General features: G+C 38.4%; 1 protein-coding gene across 2 annotated transcripts in view; it reads right to left on the bottom strand.

Annotated features, from left to right (window-relative positions):
- MCCC2 (methylcrotonyl-CoA carboxylase subunit 2) overlaps positions 1-20482 on the bottom strand; it is a 43536-nt gene that overhangs the window by 10348 nt on the left and 12706 nt on the right. For both annotated transcript variants that reach the window (XR_007245113.1, XM_048504032.1), the window contains exons 5-15: positions 19737-19864; positions 18572-18684; positions 14159-14272; positions 9388-9452; positions 9011-9110; positions 6420-6515; positions 4590-4662; positions 4257-4333; positions 3134-3200; positions 1871-2027; positions 1243-1357 (exon numbers count right to left, since the gene is read on the bottom strand). Coding sequence is in view for 1 of the 2 variants with exons in the window: in XM_048504032.1 (XP_048359989.1) it covers positions 1243-1357; positions 1871-2027; positions 3134-3200; positions 4257-4333; positions 4590-4662; positions 6420-6515; positions 9011-9110; positions 9388-9452; positions 14159-14272; positions 18572-18684; positions 19737-19864 (1105 nt within the window). In the remaining variant the exon portion in view is untranslated. The remainder of the gene's footprint in view (positions 1-1242; positions 1358-1870; positions 2028-3133; positions 3201-4256; positions 4334-4589; positions 4663-6419; positions 6516-9010; positions 9111-9387; positions 9453-14158; positions 14273-18571; positions 18685-19736; positions 19865-20482) is intronic.

The following is a 20482-nucleotide window of genomic DNA, read 5'->3' on the forward strand; positions in this document are numbered from 1 at the left end:
TGGAGGCTGATCCATTCTTGAAGATCTCTGACTGCTGTTGAGAAGTTTATAACAGGAATAGCTGGCAAAGCCATGGTCAAAGCCCTGACTCTGGAATCCAGGTATGATCTGGACAGTGGACATCATTATTCCCAGATATCCCCACCTTTCTGTAAAGACAGCAAGGCTCCTTAGTTTACGGAGGAACTTGTTGCTGGGCAGCAAGTTAGTACGAGACTGAATACATAACCAGAAGAAAAGTCATGATGAACAAAACAACAGCAGGCTACAGGGCATTTTCTTGATCATTCCCTTGCAATAATTGCAGCAAAACACAAATACTTGTCTACAACCACTGAATCCAGATAAAATCATCCAATGAAGCTGATCAGAACTGTGAGAAGGAGATTTCACCTGCAACTTCAAAACATTCTAGAGCCAGCTGCGACTTATTTGCTAGGCATTTTGTTGATAAATCACTTGTATCCGCAAGATGCCTCCTGAGTAATTTACAAATCTCATCTCTATCAGCATGGAGCATCTAACAAGATTCTCATGCTGCAAACCTGTTATTTCAAGGGGAATAGAATGATAGCTCAGTTCTTGCTTTGCGGCTGTAAAAATCAAATAGAACAGTAATATCTGTCCACATAGTATAGGAGTTTAATGTAAAAATATTTCACTTCTGGTTGTCTGTTCCACACTGTGCATGGACATTTGCAAGTCACAATCTCAAACATTTGAGAAGCAGGTAAACTCTGCCGATGCTAACAGGTGTGCTCATGAGTAAATTTGCAAAGTAGTATCATTATGATAAAAAGTCTCAAAAACTATACCATAATTACAAACCAGAACAAAAATAAAGCTATGATTTGCCTAAATCACAGAAAAAAGAATCACTTGATGGACAAAGTTAAGAGAACCTGGCTTGGAGAGTTCTCTTCAGAAAAACTGGAGAAAGGAGGGCCTCCTTGCATGTAAGCAGAGAAGCGCGAAGAGAGCCCTCTGCAAGCCCATTACACAGAGAAGAGTTCTAAGGTTAGCGTTCCATGCATAATGGGCTGATTATTTCCTTTAATGTGACTCCTTTAATATGAGCTCTATTTCCACTTACAGTCCAGTCTCAGTATCCCAAACGAGCACAGTTGGGCACAATATTACCAGTGACTTCATTATATGAAGAAATGGCAGGGAGCAATGGCATCAAGTTATGAGCATTCAATACTATCCTCTTAACAAAACCTAATGGTAGAGATCACTTACCTGCTTCCCTTCCCTTGCTTTTCGGTCCTTCGCTATTGTAGCCAAGACTGTTGCTGCTTGCTCTCCTCCCATCACTGAGATGCGAGCATTTGGCCACATAAAAAGAAATCTTGGACTGAAGAAAGAGAATGTAAGTTAACACAAAATAAAAACCTCTGCCACTGGCAAGTTACTTTCTCCAGCTACCATGCACCATCAATCTTATTTCCAGTGCAGTCTGCAATACATGAGAACAGCAGAAAAGATTTACAGAGCCAATAGCCCCCAAGCCAGGGATACTTAGATTTTCAATACAAATCTCCAAAATGGCTCCCAGTTATCAGAGTTCTTGGCAGCTCTCCAGGCAGCTGCAATAGTATAAAACATACAAAGCGGTGTGTATCTCATATGTGTGGAATCACGTAAGAACTAATTCAGTAGTACATACTCCAATCACTTTCTTCATTGATGCATATAAGGAGCCACAGGGCCTTGTGATTTACCCTGAGTTGACTTTTCTTCCTGTACTAGTCAAAAATAAACACAACAGTCTCTCCCTGATGATAATGAGAACCTGGAATATTAGAACCTTATCTAAAATAAGTTGGGACTTATCTAAAATAAGTTAATACTTGGGACACATGCTTACCTATATGCTCTTCCACACATTCCATAATTTCCAGCACCATAGGAACCTCCAATAATTACTGTTATCTTTGGTACACTGGCACATGCCACAGCAGTTACCATCTTGGCGCCATCTTTTGCTATTCCACCAGCTTCATAATCTTTACCCACCATGAAACCTAATGAATTGGAAGAGGAACATTATCATGGTCTTGTCTTTATGTTTCAAACCCAAAGGGCAGGGTTTGTTCTTTTTCTCAGTCAATCATTTTGCAGGGCAGAATTTCTATGTGCATGTTGTGAGTGTTAGGTGCTGTTAAGTCAGTTCTGACTCATGGTGACCTTTTGAATCAATGTCATCCTATTGTTAACAGATTTGCTCAGGACTTGCAAACTGAGGACCATGGTTTCCTTTATAGAGTCAATCCATCTCATGTTGGGTCGTTTTCTTTTTTTTCCTGCTGCCTTAAACTTTCTCTAGCATTACTGTCTTTTTCAATGACTCTTGTCTTTTCTGTGTACCTTTCACTTCACTTTCTAAAACTGAAAGTTGTTCTTCAAAATATTCTTTTTGGAAGAAATCTGTCATCCTTTCATCTCTTTTGTACAGTTCTTCAGTGTATCATTCTCATCTTTTCTATGTTGATCCTTCAGCATACCTAGCCATGTTTTAAACTTCCCTTTGATTTCTTGGATCCTGTGGAACAGAACTCTTGTTCTCCCTTTTTTGTTGCTCTTTCTATTTCTTTACACTGGTTATTGTAATAGTTCTCTTTGTCTCTACATATGAGTCGCTGGAACACTACATTCAATCTTTTGATTCTGTTTCTGTCATCTTTTACTTTTCATTTTTACCAATTTTAAGTGCTTCCTCAATCATAGAAGCTTTTAATTTCTTTTGGCTACAAGAATAATCTTTGTGCATTCTTCCTTGATAATATCTCTGGTATGAATCCATAGTTCTTCTAGTTCACATTTACTTGAAAGTTAAGGAAATCTGTTCTTTACATGATCTTTAAACTCTTGTGGAATGTTACTTGAATTGTATTCTGGCACTATGAATGTTCTATGGCATTTTATAAATTAGAAATATAATAATATTTAATAATATAATAATATATGTTCATATTATATGACTTGTTAATTGGTTTCTTAAAGACAGTTCTACAGCAATTCTTCAGAACAGAGAATGTTTGTTATATGTAGGGATAGGGATGGCTCTATTACTACTATACACTCACTCACCAGTGAATCTGGCTACATAAATCATAGTGATGCATCTCACCTGTGATGTTTTGCAAGAACACAAGGGGAATATTCCTCTGGCAACAAAGCTGAATGAAGTGGGTCCCCTGTGAAATTAATAGACAGCTAATCTATGAACAGATAACAAATAGCACTTCTACAGTCCTAATGCTAAAACTAATGAGTGCTTCCAAGCCAATGTTTAGCAAGCCTTTTATATGGAATACTATTATTTTTAATTAAAAAACAACCATACAGGCACAAAATTCCACTTGCCCATTTCCATCCATTGTAACTGATTTAACACTTGGAATTTGTTAGTTTTCTTTACTACAATAATGCTGTAATTATGTCTTCTCAAAGCAGTGACAGGGAGGTCTTTAAATGCTAGCTCCTAATTAGGGTCTCTTATTTGATAAAAGGCTAATATGTGAAACACTTCCTCACTCCCTGATAGTTGTTGCATTAGCTTTAAAGTCAGTTCAAACACATGCAGATGTGATAAACAGAAGGTGGAAGTAACTGAGGCAACAGTTTGCTAGGTTTGAATTCTAGAAATAGCATTATCAAGCTTATAGCTATTTGGAAACAGATCAGACTCAGAAACTGTTTCAGAAAAGCTGAACGAGAGATGCATGACATTTCAAAAATAGTGTGTTTGATTTACTGATGGAAAGGCTACATCTAAACCAAAAAACAGTGATCCATCAGGAGATTCAACCTCTCTATATGGTGCATTTTTTCTGTTGTACAAGATCATCTCTCCAGATGGTCTAGCCCAGGGGTCTGCAACCTGCAGCTCTCCAGATGTTCATGGACTACAATTCCCATCAGCCCCTGCCAGAATGGCCAATTGGCCATGCTGGCAGGGGCTGATGGTAATTGTAGTCCATGAACATCTGGAGAGCCACATTAGCACAAGGATTTTAAAAGGCCTGTTCAACCTTGGAATGCAAGAGAAGAGGGGCCTTCAGCAAGAAGAAGAAGCTGGCAAAGACTGTTCCCTCATTTCTCCAAATGCAAGCCTATGTCCTTTCTATTATCAGTTATTAAGAAAAAGTTAATTATCCCTTCTGGCTTTCAGTCTATTAGTTTATTTTGGTTCTCATTAACAAATAGATCAGAAAATCAGAGCACAAGTGATTTTTCTGGGTTATACTTGCCTTCTTTGCCGATTCAGAGAAGAGAACACCATTGTTTCCAATTATTCCTACGGGGTAACCAAATATCCTAGCGAATCCTGAATAAGAGGGAACTGAATGTTCATTTCATAGTTACAACTTAGTGGCCATCCAATCTAAAATATTTCACCATTATTTGTTTAAATTGTTGGAGGATCGTGACTGTAATCTTTTTTAAGGAATACAAATGTTTATTTCTCCAAATTTATTTTAAAATACATTAACAGATAGTACAGAAATTCAGCATGCAAAAAAATACAGATATAAATGTGGAGAACAGTTTTACAATACACAGTTTTTTAAAAAAAATAATACCTGTAATTAATGTATCTCCGTATAAGGCCTTGAATTCATCAAATTTACTTCCATCTACAATTCTAGCAATGACCTTAAGCAGAAAAAAGACACCCATTATTAGTAGTTTACAACCAAGACAGATATTTCTAAAAATCTGAAAAGCTCCAGGTTTGCAGAAAAATCTGAAATCTTCAAAAAAAATGAAAGGGGGACCCATCCAAAACTATAGAAACAGTGCCTGCAGCTTTAAGAAATGAATACCTTGAAGTGGCCATTGCTAGGCAACCACAACACTTCTTCCAGCCTTCAAGCCTTGGTTTCCGCCAGTGAAAGGTAAGGGGTAGGTGCCTTTTAAGGTACATTTTGGCTTTTAAGGAATAATGAATCAGGGCCAGGCCACTTAGCATCCTCAAACAACTTGAATGACTTATCCAGGTCCAGCTGCTTGCTAATGTTTAACAGCAGCCACCCCACAAAGGCCATTGTGGTATGGTGGTTAGATTTTCAGATTAGGCTCTGGGACACCCAGGGGCTTGCAGGCACAACTTTCCTTTGGTGGGGATTGCAGCCCTCTTGGATAAATGAAGGCACTGACTAATGGGAGTGGATTGCCAATCTCCAAATGGGCCTGGAGATCTTGTATAATTATATCTGATCTCCAGACTACAGAAATCAGTTACCCCAGAGAAAATAGCTGCTTTGAAAGAAGGACAGTATGGCATCACATCCCTGCTGAGATCTCTCCCCAGTTCTTATCCTCCTTAGTCTTTGCCCCCAAATCCCCAAGAATTTCCCAATTTAGAGATAGCATCTCTAGATAAAGGTAAGCTAGTTGGGAGGAAGGACAAGAGGAAGCAGGGAAAGTTAAAGATATGAAGGCCACCAACAGGCAGGAAAGAGGTAATAGCATGGAGAAGGAGATACATGGGAAAGTGAGGTGCTCCCCTTGCAAGTTCTCCACCATGTAACTGGACCCAACCCCATTCCACATCTGGCATCACACAACTAGGGTTGCCATACTTCAGCTGGGGGTTGGAAATCTCCCAGAATTACAGCTACTCTCCAGAATACAGAAAACAGTTCCCTTGGAGAAAATGGCTGCTTTGACGAATGGAATCTATGGCACTATATTCTACTGAGATCCCTCCTCAAGCTCCACCCCCAAATCTTTAGGAATTTCACAACTGAGAGTTGGCAGCCACATAAACAATTCAACTAGAGTTGTCCTGGGAATTGGCTACTAGGGGAAAGGGAGGGAGAATCAGCTAAACATGGGCGCAGCAGATTAAGGTAGGTTGGCTGGTGGATGGGAAGGACAGTAGGAAGCAGGAAAAGGAGGGAGGCTATGGGAGCGGCTACAGAAGAAAAGGAGGGCACCATGGGGGAGGGGAAAATGAAATGTCTCTTGCAAGTCCCTCCAGGTTTCAAACTTTTAATTTACCAATAACAGATTGGCCCAAACATAGAATCATCAACTAAGTACTAAAAGTTGTTTGAATCAGCACATTAAGTGCATCAATATCTGTGATGAACAGTTTCTGTTTAGTTCAGTTGCTGAAAGTCTAAAGCTGAAGTTTGCATCCAGATGAAAGATTCTTGTGATTGACCATTACCCACAACTGAAATATTTAATAAATATTCAGGAGATACAAGAAAAGGTAGCAGCAATGTACAGGAAAGGGCTTCTTAAGTAGGTATGAACATAGCTCCTGAAAAGGAAATGTCAGACCCGTGAAGGTCACTTGAAGATTGCATAGCCAATTTAATTAGAGTTTTTGAGCCTCTGCATGTGCGTGCAAGAACATCTACAAGTACACGTGGTTTTGTAACTATATTTTAAATGTTTACCTCTCGGACATCAAAATTTCTTTTAAGCTGTTCTCCAACTATGCCATACAGTTCATCAGCAGGAAATAAAGGCTCTTCTGAATGTTCTATTGTTACCTACAATGAATTTAAAATGTCAAAAAAGTGTTTTGTTATTAGTGCACCAACCAAAGGTAAACGCCGTAGTTCAGTACAGACACACAACTGAACTCAGTATAAAGAACAGGAGTAAGTTCCTACCATTACCTCTACCCTGGTTAAGTATTATCTGTGACCACAGAGCCCTAAAGTTATTCTGAAAGTATATAATCAAGGTTCTCAAAGTGAGATTCGAAACAAGGTCAGTTCCACTTTAAATCTGATGGAAATCTACATATAATGTTAGAACTGGGAAGATGAGAATGGGAATATGAGAGTTAAAATGGGAGCAGAGGGAAAAGAGATGCTGTGTACTATTCTGATGCCAAAAAAAAAGTTCACCTGTTGGTCAAAATACACCATAATTTTTAATCCTGCCAGTGCCAGTGTTTACATGAACAAGATCTAGCAAACCGGTTTTAAGCACTGATGGATAGTTACCGTATATACTCATGTATAAGTCGAATTTTTCAGTACATTTTTAATGCTGAAAAAGCCCCCCTCGACTTATATGCGGGTCATTAATTTTTTTGTGTTTTTACTTTGCCGGCCAGCAGGGGGCGCAGTTTTTATGCTAGTGACACCACAATTTCAGGGTACCCTCAGAAGACGCTCCTGTTGATACCAGCCAAGTTTGGTAAGGTTTGGTTCAGGGGGTCCAAAGTTATGGACCCCCAAAGGAGGTGCCCCCATTCCCCATTGTTTTCAATGGCAGCTATTAGTAGATGGGGCTACCCTTTGAGGGTCCATAACTTTGGACCCTCTGAACCAAACTTCACCAAACCTGGCTGGTCTCATCAGGAGAGTCTCTTTATGATACCAGCCAGGTTTGGTGAAGTTTGGGTCAGGGGATCCAAAGTTATTGATCCCCAAAGGGGTGCCCCATCCCCCATTGTTTACAATGGAAGCTAATAGATTTTCCATTTCTGATAATATCCCTCTTAAAATCTAAGTTGGGTTACATTTGGACATACAGATGATGATAAGGAATCCAGTTTTGAAGGATTTTAACTCTTGTGTTTTAGCTTGGTTGCTGATTGAACTAAGGTTTTTGTACTTTTAAAGTTATTGTTGATACCATACTGTTCTTGTTGACCCTCTTTTCCACTTACAGAGCTAGTTTACTGTTTTTCTTTGAAATAAATATTCAAAAACATTTAACCTACTGATGCCTCAATTAATGTAATTTTATTGGTATCTATTTTTATTTTTGAAATTTACCAGTAGCTGCTGCATTTCCCACCCTCGACTTATATGCGAGTCAATAAATTTTCCCAGCTTTTTGTGGTAAAATTAAGTGCCTCGACTTATATACGGGTCGACTTATACACGAGTATATACGGTAATCCTGAAGAGATAAAACTATTGTGGTGGTTCCCTGGGGAAGAGGACTCCCAAACAACTGCCCACTGCACTACAGGATCTCCAGTCTCCCCTCTGGCCCCTCCTACAGATTCTTTAAACTCCAACTGCCCACAATCAGGTGAAAAGGCAGACACAAGCTTTGACTAGAGCACTTAAGCAATGTGCTCCCTACAAGCCTCTTATTTGGGAACTTAGGTGACGAGCACTGCAATTATTTATGAAGCAAGTAAAAAAAAATTCATAGATATCTCACTATACAGACAAGAAACAGATGGGGAAAACAACCAATATTTATTTAGAAGAAAATAAAATATTTAACAGGTTAAGGATCTTGTGTGGAAATGCTTCAGTATACAAAGTGAACTGCTTAACTTCTCCCTCATAGGTTACAAGCTTTTCCCAACGAGCCTCAGTCAACATAAATATACCTCAAGTGGAGATTTGATACCTCTTTCTTTAGACATGTTACCTCAGTTGACTAGTTTCACTGGAACCAAATTCCACAATTGACAAGATCCTCTCCAGGTTCCAGGTTTCTCTTTTAACACAGAGTTCCTGTCTACAGAACCCATAAATGTAACTTACAAATGTCAAGCCCTTAACAGGATCCTTTATTTGTCTCACTAAAACAAACTTTCTTCCCTAAGCTGACCTCAACCCTTAACTAAAAGGCAAATAAAAATCTGGCCAAGCAGACAAACTAATTCAGAGCCACCAAAATCCCATTTCTGAGGAAAAACTTGTCTCCCCTCCTCTGTTAAACTAGCTCACTCCCTTGCATCCAGAATAATTCCATGGGCTCTCACTGACTGACAATCACTTGGATTTGCTTGAGATCATTACAGGATCTTTGGGAATACTATACTATAGAAATTTGACAAAGGAAAGAAGAAATTAACACTGCTGAGAGGAAAAAGTGTATGAACCTGAAGCCCACTTCCACCCTAGTGCATATATTTGCACTGGGCCATATAACAACTTTGAACTTTAAATAGGGAATGTTCTATAACATTGTACTCTGGAAGTATATTTTGCAACAATGAACAGTAGCATAAAATAACTTCACGTTACAGTACTTGAAGTGTATAGAAGTTAAAAACTATACTTACATCTACTTTTTTCTGATAATTCAAGCTTCTCACCACTTTTCTAGCCAAATGAAGTGCATGATCATCATTCAAAGCATAGTGATCAGTAACTCCAGATTTTCTGCACAGGTTAAATACGAAACAATTAACAAGTAAACATTTTAATCTTCTATTCAGTGAGAAAAATTTACCAGACCAATATGTCAAACGTTCATAAAACCTTAAATACCAGAGGTCTTAACAAAGACATAAACAACAGCTGAGAAACATTTTAACTACATGAACAGAGAATGGAGCAGTGTGAAAGTCACAGACAGCAGTAGCAGATGCCACTACTAAGGAAACCTGTTCCAACACACAAAGAAATCTCACAATTGAAATGTGGTGCTTTATTTTACCTGCAGTGAAGATCAGCACCGCCAAGATCTTCTGCTGATACCTCCTCCCCTGTTGCTGCCTTAACCTAAAAATGCAAGCAAAGCTTCAGAACAGCAGCTGATAGAATTGGGCCTTTAGTCAGCCTTCATTTTGTAAAAAAATTACTTGCAATAAATTAGCAGTTAAGTTTCCTATAAAATATTTTTATGTATATAAGTAAGGGGAAAGGACAGGAGTGTTTTCCAAGCTTGGAACTCCCACATTCAGCAGTGCTGAAACAAGTCCAGGTGCATGCATACACACATTTCTGTTGGGGAGCCGGCAGGCACACTGAAGCTGAGCTCAGGAATGCCACAGGTTTTTGCCAATATAACTTTGGGTCAGTAAAAAAAGATGTCCCCAGACTGAAAGAGCTCAGGGAGTCAACTAACTTTGGCCCCACCCCAAAAACACAGTGTTCTGTGAGAGCACAAGTCCCTGACCTGAGGTGATCTGGTGTGTGTGGCTACCACAACACTGACACGCTGCTCCCCGGCACCAGTGTAAGTGTCCCTTATGCTCATGTAAGTGGCATTTATGTTGGCACCGGGGTTACATTGCCTCCTTACTGCTTTCATCCTCAACCCTTTGTGCTGTGAGAATCTCACAAGTCCACAACTCTGTTGTGAGGAAATAAGCCCTAGATGATGGTTAGCTTCATAACAGGGAATCTGAAGTTAGTAAAACTCTGGTTTAAAACTAACCATTGTTAAAAGTTCAGCTTGGTGCAAATATATTGCCACACCATGTTTAACATTTAAGTAATTGAGTCTTAGTTCCTTAACCAGGCATAAGGGATAGGGGAATGTTTAATCTGAACTGGGATTCTGTGACTTGGCATGTACTATTATACTATTAACAACAACAACTTGTATAATTATATACAAGGTTCTTTACAGAGTTTACAATCTAAAGGAGATTACAATTTAAAATTTGACATGGAGGAGATATCAAAGAAAAGGATGAAAGACAGTGATGGTAGTAAACAGGAGGAAAATATGCATTCATTTATATTTACTTGGGCTTCATTTCAGAAGGCACTAAGTATTCAGGTGCTAAACTTTTTGTGAAAGGGGGAAGTTCTGGAGGGACAGGAAAGAGAAACAGCATCACATTTAGGAGGACACTACTCTGCCTTAAGGGCATGAAGCTTTTCAGAGATCTGTGGCTGGTGATGCTGTAAAATGAGTCACATTTAGAAATGTAAGAACAAAGAGAAGGGAGAGAAGGGCTTTGAATGAGTCTGAACGCAAAGATCAGGAGTTTGTGTCAATGTCATGAGCAGAAGCAGAGGCAGCACAGGGCTTTTGTGTGAGTGACAAGATGTGTTAATAATTTGTTTCAGTTCTCAATACCAATATGAGTGGCACAGGGCATCAACAGAAGGTCAGAGAATAGAGGCTTAAAGGAGACAAGATCAGAAATGACTACAGCATAAGTCAGAGGTTTTGCCACAGAAACAAAGATAGTAGCTAAATTTTTGAAATATTTTATGAAAGTAGTAACATTACTTACTGATGGACTGAATATGGGAAGCAAAGGAAAAGGAGAAATTGAAGATAATTAATAGGGGGGGAGTTGATGATGCTATCAATGGATGAGGATAACATAAAAGGAGAGGAATGCTTGAGAAGAGAGAGGAGGAGCTTGGTCCTGTAATGTTGAGCACAACAGGACAATGGAGCATCCTGTTGGAAATAACAGATAGGTAACTGGGAATACAGATTTTGATAGAGAAGTTCTGGGGATGGAGACATAGCTCCCACAGATCCCTGAGAGACCCAAAAGAGACTAAGAAAGCAGATAAATTAAAATGCTATAACAGGTTGTAGCGTGAAAAATGTATACTCCCACCATTCTGGGAACCTAGAAAATATGAGTAGGATAAAAGTAGTGATGGATCCACTGAACACTGTTTCTGCAGAACTCAACTAGCATTGTATTGTCGAAGGCTTTCACGGCCGGAATCACTTGGGTGCTGTGTGGTTTCCGGGCTGTATGGCCGTGTTCTAGCAGCATTCTCTCCTGACGTTTCGCCTGCATCTGTGGCTGGCATCTTCAGAGGATCTGAAGATGCCAGCCACAGATGCAGGCGAAACGTCAGGAGAGAATGCTGCTAGTACACGGCCATACAGCCCGGAAACCACACAGCACTCAACTAGCATTATTGTTCAGCTTCCCTTGAAATACTGCAAGGGGGCATATTTTGGTTCAGCGTGTATTGGGTGGTTTACTAAGCTGTTGCAAAGTTGAATATTGACAGAGACAGGATGAAATTCACAAACTGGATCAATCAGGAGAGTTGCCCAATCACAGCTAATTTGATAGCATAGTGAACAATTTCCACAAAGCACAATTTTAGTATTAACTGATATTAAAGAGTAGCTGCCTGCTCTCTTGCTCTACTGCTATTCCTGCCAGAAGTATCAAAGTCCACCAGCATAAAAATCCTTAATTCTGGAAAAAAATATGCTTACAAATAATCATCAAGCTCTGGTTCTTTTCCATTTCTCTAAAGTGACATAATCAAGTGCCCAAAATTCCAAGAGGAAATTAAATAACAGATTAATTAGTGCTAAATGGCACTTTCATCATGCAGAGGCTGCTATCGATTTTCTATGTCTGCTTTTGCTAATTACTTTATACTAGAAAACCACCACTGACACAAGAAAACACGATGCATACCAAAATCACCATTCTTGTAATTTAAGCAACACCATTTGCACATTTTAACTCTGTTGCAAGATATCTTGGTGTGTAAAAAGGAAATCTGATTATCAAATTCACTCAAGTATTCCTCAACAAAGTTATATTGTATGCTTTTATAGACATGAAGCAAAGAATTACTGCTCATCTGTATTATTGGCTAAGGCTTAACATTATATTTTTTAAAGAGGAACACTGTATAGCATGGTCCGGATATTAATTATGATCCCGGGGGGGGGGGATTTAATTTTCTACTTGGTTTTGTTAATAAAACTAAGAAGAGTTAATAAAGCTATTCATTAATAAAATTATTAGCATGAAGTAAAAGGGAAAAGACATTTTTAAAGGACACATTTTTCTTCCCCTTTAAGATGCTAACAAAGGCAACAGGAAGCATAGTTTCAATTAACTTGCTTTACTGCCACCAGATCCTCTGAAGATGCCAGCCACAGATGCAGGTGAAACGTCAGGAGACAATACTACTGGAACACAGTCATACAACCCAGAAAACCCACAACATCCTAGTGATTCTGGCCGTGAAAGCCTTTGACAATACATCCTATTAATTGCTCAGGAATTTTTTAAAACAAGCAAAGATTTCAGAATATCTAAGGCAGCCAACACTTTAGCATATCTATCATGTTTCTTTAAACATTTCAAAATGGGGTCTTCCTGTAGTTAACACACCTCCATCTTTAAGGTTTTAAAATTTGCATAATGTATTTTACTGTTGTTGTTCCCTTTCACAGTGTGACAGAATTCTAGCATCCATTGCATGATGCAATCAATACACTGCATTAAATAAAAATCAAAGCTCACACTCAAGAAAACACTGATCTAGTGGGATAAATATGGATTGAGGTATAGCATAAAACCCTCATTCCATAGTTATTACAGCATCCAACAGTGCACCAAAATATTGCATTTAATCATTAACGTAACAATATAAGACACTACACCACTCTTAGAATTAAGATACCATCCTGGTTAATTTAATAAGTACTGCTGAAGAAAAAATGAATGAAACTTAAAGGAGAAACAAGTCATATTGTCCAAGGATACATCAAATACTAAAAAGTTACAGTCATTGTTTTTGTTTCCTTTGTATGCTAACTTCATGAAATACATCATATCACATAATGCTTTATAGGTGTCAAACTCACGGCCCTCCAGATGTTATGGACTACAGTTCCCATTATCCCCTGCCAGCATGAGCAATTAGCCATGCTGGCAGGGGATGATGGGAACTGTAGTCCATAACATCTGGAGGGCCGCAAGTTTGACACCTATGCTTGAAAGTTATCCAACAGAACTTCTTTATCTAATAACAGAACATCTAGTCTGAGGCCTGATGAAAATGTGATGCTGGCAAGGCAAAAGAGTGTCCCTGTGCAACTGTGCTCAGGTTCAGTGACTGGTGCAAATGATGCTTCAACCCACGCAAATCAGCTACCCATGTTTAGCTTGCTTGCTAGAGAGCCACAGCCTCTCCAGACATTGAGCTGATGTTCTAAGAACCATGAAGCTACGTTGCATGGGTTGCAGAACCATTTAAATAAACTGAAAATGAAACTCAGTGAGCTAGAGATGGTTCTCAGCTTGTATGCAAGCACCTTCTATACCAGGGGTCTGCAACCTGTGGCTCTCCAGATGTTCATGGACTACAATTCCCATCAGCCCCTGCCAGAATGGCCAATTGGTCATGCTGGCAGGGGCTGATGGGAATTGTAGTCCATGAATATCTGGAGAGCCACAGGTTGCAGACCCCTGTTCTAGACTTTTCCAGCTTAACCTTACATTGTTTAGTTGTGTCATTAACATACAAGGCGTGTCCATTTTTAAAATGTAGTTTCCCTGATAAAACATTTGTTTCAGTAAAAATATTTTTTACAAAGTTTACCATGCTTTCCATCGTATGATTAAGTATTTTTCCACTGATCATCATCAAACTCCTACAAAAATGTCTGCAATAGAATTATATATATACTTTAGTAGTAACAAAAAACCAAGAAAGATTCCAAAGTATCTTCAAAATAACCCACTTACCAATGGTGGTCCCCCCAAGAAAATTGTTCCCTGCTTGCCAACTATTATACTTTCATCAGCCATTGCGGGTACATAGGCTCCTCCTGCTGTGCACGATCCCATAACCACGGCTATCTGATAGAACAAACAAAAAAAAAGAATGAAAAGAACACTATTCTATAATGAAGTTTGTGAAGTCAAAGTGTTCTGCAATCCTTACAAATCAATGCCTCACAGAGCTAATGCATACAACCTTGACAACATATTAGCTGGATTTTAAATGACTCACACTTTCACAGCAAAGATGGAGATTCACAATATTTCTACTAGCAGTAATAATCAACAACTATCTCTAATTTACATATTTCCTCCATGTTTTGATGGGATATTTAGGGTTTGATGGGATATTAGAAATATCTGTTTTTACCCCTTTTGGTTTTATATTGGCAGTCTCGTTTAATATTAATAAAAATTACATACATTAATAATTATTATTATTAAGCATGTGTATTTCTTAATATTTATATAAAGGTTTGTAACAAAATATACATGTGAACAATAAAAATGCGTAGATAATATCTGTTCATGTCTTGTGGCTCTCACACATCTGAAGTTTATTCTACGTGGCTCTTCGGTTAAACAAGTTTGACCATCCCTGCCATAATCCATCTATGATTTGCAATACTGGTTGGTTAGTGGGGTGGGGTGGGTGGGTGGTTTGGTTGGTTTGGTTCATTATATGCTGATACTTCCCCTTGAGGGCTCAGGGCAGCTTCCAACTTTTAAAAATACAATCCAAAACACAGAACCATAAATAGTAATAAATTTAAACCTGGATGGCGAATAAGACCATTTAGTTTTCTGCTTACTAGATGACACTGACTCACAACGCACCAGGAGAGAAAAGATGAGGAAGGAGAATCCACGCACAAGACTCGTTTACATGCTATCGAAACACAGTTTGGCATTATCCTTGAAACTACTGTAAGCTGCTTTAAAATATACACACTGATATCAGTGAGGGGATGCTCAAAAACCTGAAAATAGCACAAGGATGCAGCAGCACCACTCAAGGGTGCAGCTCCAATAGTCCATTTGCCTTCAACAGAATCTTTTAAAAAGTCACAAGGCAAGAACCACAGCTGCACACTAATTAAATCCAGATTTCCTATCGGCTTCACCCTTCCCAGTTCTAATCTATTCTGGATGATCTTACTATCATCACTAATCTGTTCCTTTTTACTGCTTCTCCTCTTCCTAATAAACCTTCATTTGACCCATTTTCCATACAGAGATGACAACTTTTCACTTTTTCTTAGAAATTCCTCTTGCAATCTGGAATTCTTCCATAGTCATCTTTCCATACTTGTTAAGATATATCCATCAGTCTTCTCATTAAAATTGAGATTGATAATAAGTTCCTGTTCTCCTGATTATACCCTTTTTCTAGACTCATCTGTCAGTCAATCTTTATTAGGTCATAGACCAGCATAAGGTAGGTATAATATTAAACAATAAATATATATTTAAAAGAAGCTACTGTAAAAAAATGGAAATACAAGAAATGTATAGCAACATAAAGGAAATGGGATGATCCCCTTCGGGGATCGGGCGGTATACAAATTAAATAAATAAATAAATAAATAAATAAATAAATAAAAGCTTAAAAACTATAAAAGGGGGTATGAATAAGTGATCAGTGAAACTGGCTGACAGAAAACTATAACCGTCAAATCACAATAAACTCTAATAAGACTATCTTAATATTAAGACTGACTTACAGTACAGACTATCCTATGGTGTATTTCAAGAATTACTACACAAAACTTGACAACACTGTATATTATTTCAGGATTGGTAACCGTAAGCAGCAAATAAGTATAAAATTGTGCTGTGATACCTAGAAATCTGTGCAGCTGTGACAAAATAAAACTAGTACATATATTTGTGTAGTACTGCTGCTGGCAAAACACATGCTCTATTGTTTCTATGTGTCCAGATTCACAAGGACATTGTCACTGCTGATGAGGAGTTCTCCTGTATTGGCCTTCAAGGACAGCTGAAGGGAGGTTATGGCATCACGCCAGAGTAAAAGCCCTCCAATGTTTAGATACTCCAACATTAGTTAAATACACCATAGGAGAGACAGAGTACTATTGGATTAACCAGCTACAAAAGTTGGAGACCTGGCTATATCTGATTGGTACTCTAGGTCTGCCATATGCTGTTTCTTTATGTAATGAATTGAGTTTAGCTATCTCCGTCAACTGTAACAACTTCACCAACCCTTCTTCCATTGTAGGTATAGCTGGAGTTTTCCATTTTATTATACGTCTTTGCCAATTTTTCCTGTGACATATAGCAATGGTACATTTTATAAAAGTTTTCCTTCAAATCTGAGCTTAATATCAATTTAAGACCCTCTGACCATTGATCCAATTGGATATTATACGCAAAGTTAATGGCCCATTTTGTCAATATTTCACTTGCTCTCCTTCGGTTTCAAACTCAACAGTGTTCCTTTTTACTAATACTGGCCAAACTCATGCCTTCCTTTCCCACACCCACTGCTAAGACAAAGTGTTGGATGTTATTTATCTGATCTACAGACTACTATAATTTTGGGGGGAAGGAACAAAGGAGAGTTGTCCTATGTCTCAACAAGTCACTGATGTCTGTTCAGAGGGCTCTTCAGGTTCCTACTTGTTGTAGCACTGCACAGTTTAAACATGTTGATCAAAGAAAGACAGCCCACCTAGAAGAATAGTAATTTGGACCAGAAAGCTATCTGCATACCCAGAGACCAAGATCTTTTTTGCCATAATAAAGATAGCAACCCAGTGTCCTCAATTCACTGAGGCCCTCAAGGGTAGAAAGTACCTGATTCTTGCAACTGTGGACTATATCTAATTACTACACCAAAGATAATCAACTCCAATTCAACTACTACACCAAAGATAATCAACTCCAATTCAACGACTACACCAAAGATAATCAACTTCAACAGTAATGATCATCATGGGCTATGTAGCTCATTCAATGTGCTCTACATAGATTATTAGCACTGATAAAGTTGACAGCATCAACGATATTTGGAACTGCTCATGTTGCTCAGATACTGGAAGATACCAAAAAACTCCACACACTCTTGTGTTAGAAAAGTATTCGGAATAGATCAACACAAGCCCACTAACAGCCAAGACACAAAATGAACATTTTCACCTTAGATGATACTTTTATTTCCACCTGTACAATATTTATTTCCACAGGTACAACAATGATGGATAGGCTTTTATAACAAAGAAAAATGCAAGGTAATTGCAATATGGCATTAACAGAGAGCTCTTCTCGAGCACACTCTTTCAAGAGGAAGTCCTTAGTGTAAGGCCTGAGGTATAAGATACAAACACTATCCCAACTGAAGTACTTAGGCTTTGAAACAGAAAGAACAAAGCATGACATTTTCAGGAGCATTACTATTACAACATGGGAAAAACTCCAGGCAGTAGTGAAGAAAAGAAAAATGACATCACCTCCCAGCCCTGCAATCTCATTAGCTATTTATTAAAAGCAAATGCATTTCATAAAATACAGGGTCAACCAGGCTTCACCATTAATGGAAAAAGCCTGCATTATGCCCATTAAGTTTTCCAGGAAAATATACAAAGCACCATAGGTAAATGATCACACCAACTAGATGTTTAAAAGCAGAAAAATCGTGTCTTAGTTTGAGAAACCCCACTAAGGTTTTTCCTCCCACAAATTGTTTTGTTATTAAATATCAATGGAAATGAACATTAGTTATTTACCCACAAAATTATATAAATCAATCTTGCATGGGTGGAGGGAAAACAATGGTTTAGATTAGACTTTGCATCAAATAGTGTCAGATAAGTAAAACAATCTAAAAATAGAAGTCACTGAAATATTATTTCAGAGAACTTTCTGTATTATTATCAAACAGACCTATTTCTTTCCAGGCCTCAATCTCAGGAAAAGGTTGTTCTTCCAGTTTGCAATAGAAGCAGCCTGGGCAGAGCACCAATTGGCTAGTACTCATGCCATCTCAAATCTATATCCATCCCTTTCTATGAACTGTTTGCAAGAATTCTTTTGCATGAATTTATTCAAGATTTGTTTCACGGATTTGAGAAAAGAGTTCGGGGAAAGGGAAGATGGTTCATAAACAATTAACTATGTTCTTGAACCATTCATATTTGTCAATGACAGGAAGCAAAAAAGCTAGTAATGAAAGCAGCCACAACTTAATGGCTTAAGGGAAGATTAAAAAAATCAAGAAATCAACTACCTAGATTTTTAGCTTGAAATATATCAGGAGCCAGGACAATATCACAGATGAACTGAAGAACACTAGTAGCAGAAAAGCATACATGCAGTCCAATATTCAGCTATTTTATTTCTGAATAAAGTTACCTGTGGAATTCTTCTTGAAGACATGATTGCTTGGTTATAGAAAATTCTACCAAAATGATCACGATCAGGAAACACTTCTGCTTGGCGAGGTAAATTTGCACCTCCAGAATCAACTAAAATAAAGCAAAGATTTAAAATGATATAATTATGTAACCATCACTTATTAGTAAAGACAGTGAAAAAACTGAGCTATATGCCATACTGGGGAGTGAGAGAAGAGCCTCACTCTGTTCCTGCATCCAAGAAAGTGCTGCTGTCTTTGCTACGTTCCAAACAGCAGCATTTGTAAAGAGGCGTCTTGGATGAACGGCTCTCCTCATTTTTTCATCTACAGTCCTTCATTCAAGCCAGGGATGCCATGATGCTTGGAGGGGGGGAGGGTTAGGGTTATTTCAATGCTACTTTCACTGTTGTTTTAATTGTTATATTCTGTTGATGTTTTTATTGTGGTTTTTATTGTTTTTGACCTGTGTAAACTGCCTAGAGAAGCTAATATAAAGCAGGGCATAAATATATATAAATACAATAATAAATAAAAGCAAGGCAGACCATAGGACCTACAAATGAAAGGAAGTCAGCCTCTGCTTGAAGTCCTATCTAACCCCTCCCCAAGTTGACAACTCACCTTTTTAATTTATTTATCAATACATTCCACCTTTCCCCTTGGTTCTAAGTGGTTTACAATAATAGTAAAAACATCCCCAGTTAAAACCAAACATATGCACAGCTTCAATCATTATTTCATATATATGCTCAATACTTCTCCCCTATTATCCTGTTCTGAACTACAAGATAGTAGGAAACATGTTTTAAAAATCCACCAAACTGTGTTTGAGGAGGAAGAAGCTGGACAACCTGGAGTGTGTCCAAAGAAGGGCAACCAACATGGTAAAAGGTCTGACTTAGGGAGCTGGGTATGTTTAGTCTGGAGAAGAGAAAGTTAAGACATGAACTGACATGATAGCCATGTTTACAGAAGAGGAAGTGAGCTTTTTTCCTGCTGCTACAGAGATTAGGACAAGGAGAAATGCATTATGCATTATGCTTCTATAGCCAAAACATACATAGGCCAAAACAGAAGTATCATGACATTACAGCCTCAAAAATAAGCTCCTGGTCTTATTAATACTAGCTGCTTATTAATACTAGCTGCAACGAAACTCACCAAGATATAGACAAGGGAGATGATTCTGCATTGCAATTTCTTGGGCCCGTAGATGTTTCTTCACTGTGACAGGATAGTAAGTTCCACCTTTGACAGTTGCATCATTGGCAATAATCAAACATTCCACCCTGAAATATAAGCATTCTGTGAGAAATAATTCTGAGTTTGTTTACTGTTATTATTGTTCTCATATTTACATCCATCCTTTTCCTATTATAAAATCACTAAAACAGCTAACCAGTTAATTAGAATAATACCAATTAAAATCCAAAAAATCCCAAGAAACCATAGGATAAAACTGAATAGCCCCCTGGGAAGAATGTAAGCCCACAACATAACAAAAAATTATCACCCAACGATATATTATAATTAAATCCTCTGTACTGATTTACATACCCCCATAAATCGTCAAACAGTGCTATTTATAGCATATTGTAGTAATCTACCCACAAAAACAATGGCTTTCAATTATATGAAACTAGCAGCAAAGCCACTGTGGGAGAAAATGCAATGGGCTCCAGAAAAAGTGGGGCAAGCAGGCATTTCCCTCCACAGTGGGCTTTACTGGTCCCTTAACCACTCCCGCCCTTAGCCGCTTCCTGCCTACCTGATGATGATCATCTGGTACCAGGAGTCCAGTAAGTGTGGGAAGTGGGGGGGGGGGGTAAGGCTTCTAGAGGTGGTAAGAGGGCAGGTGGGAATTGGGTTGTTTGGGGCAGGGGGAGGGTGGAAAGGGGAGGCTTGGG

Source organism: Sphaerodactylus townsendi, linkage group LG07 (genome assembly GCF_021028975.2).
Source record: "Sphaerodactylus townsendi isolate TG3544 linkage group LG07, MPM_Stown_v2.3, whole genome shotgun sequence".
In the NCBI taxonomy this organism is placed as follows: Eukaryota; Metazoa; Chordata; class Lepidosauria; order Squamata; family Sphaerodactylidae; genus Sphaerodactylus; species Sphaerodactylus townsendi.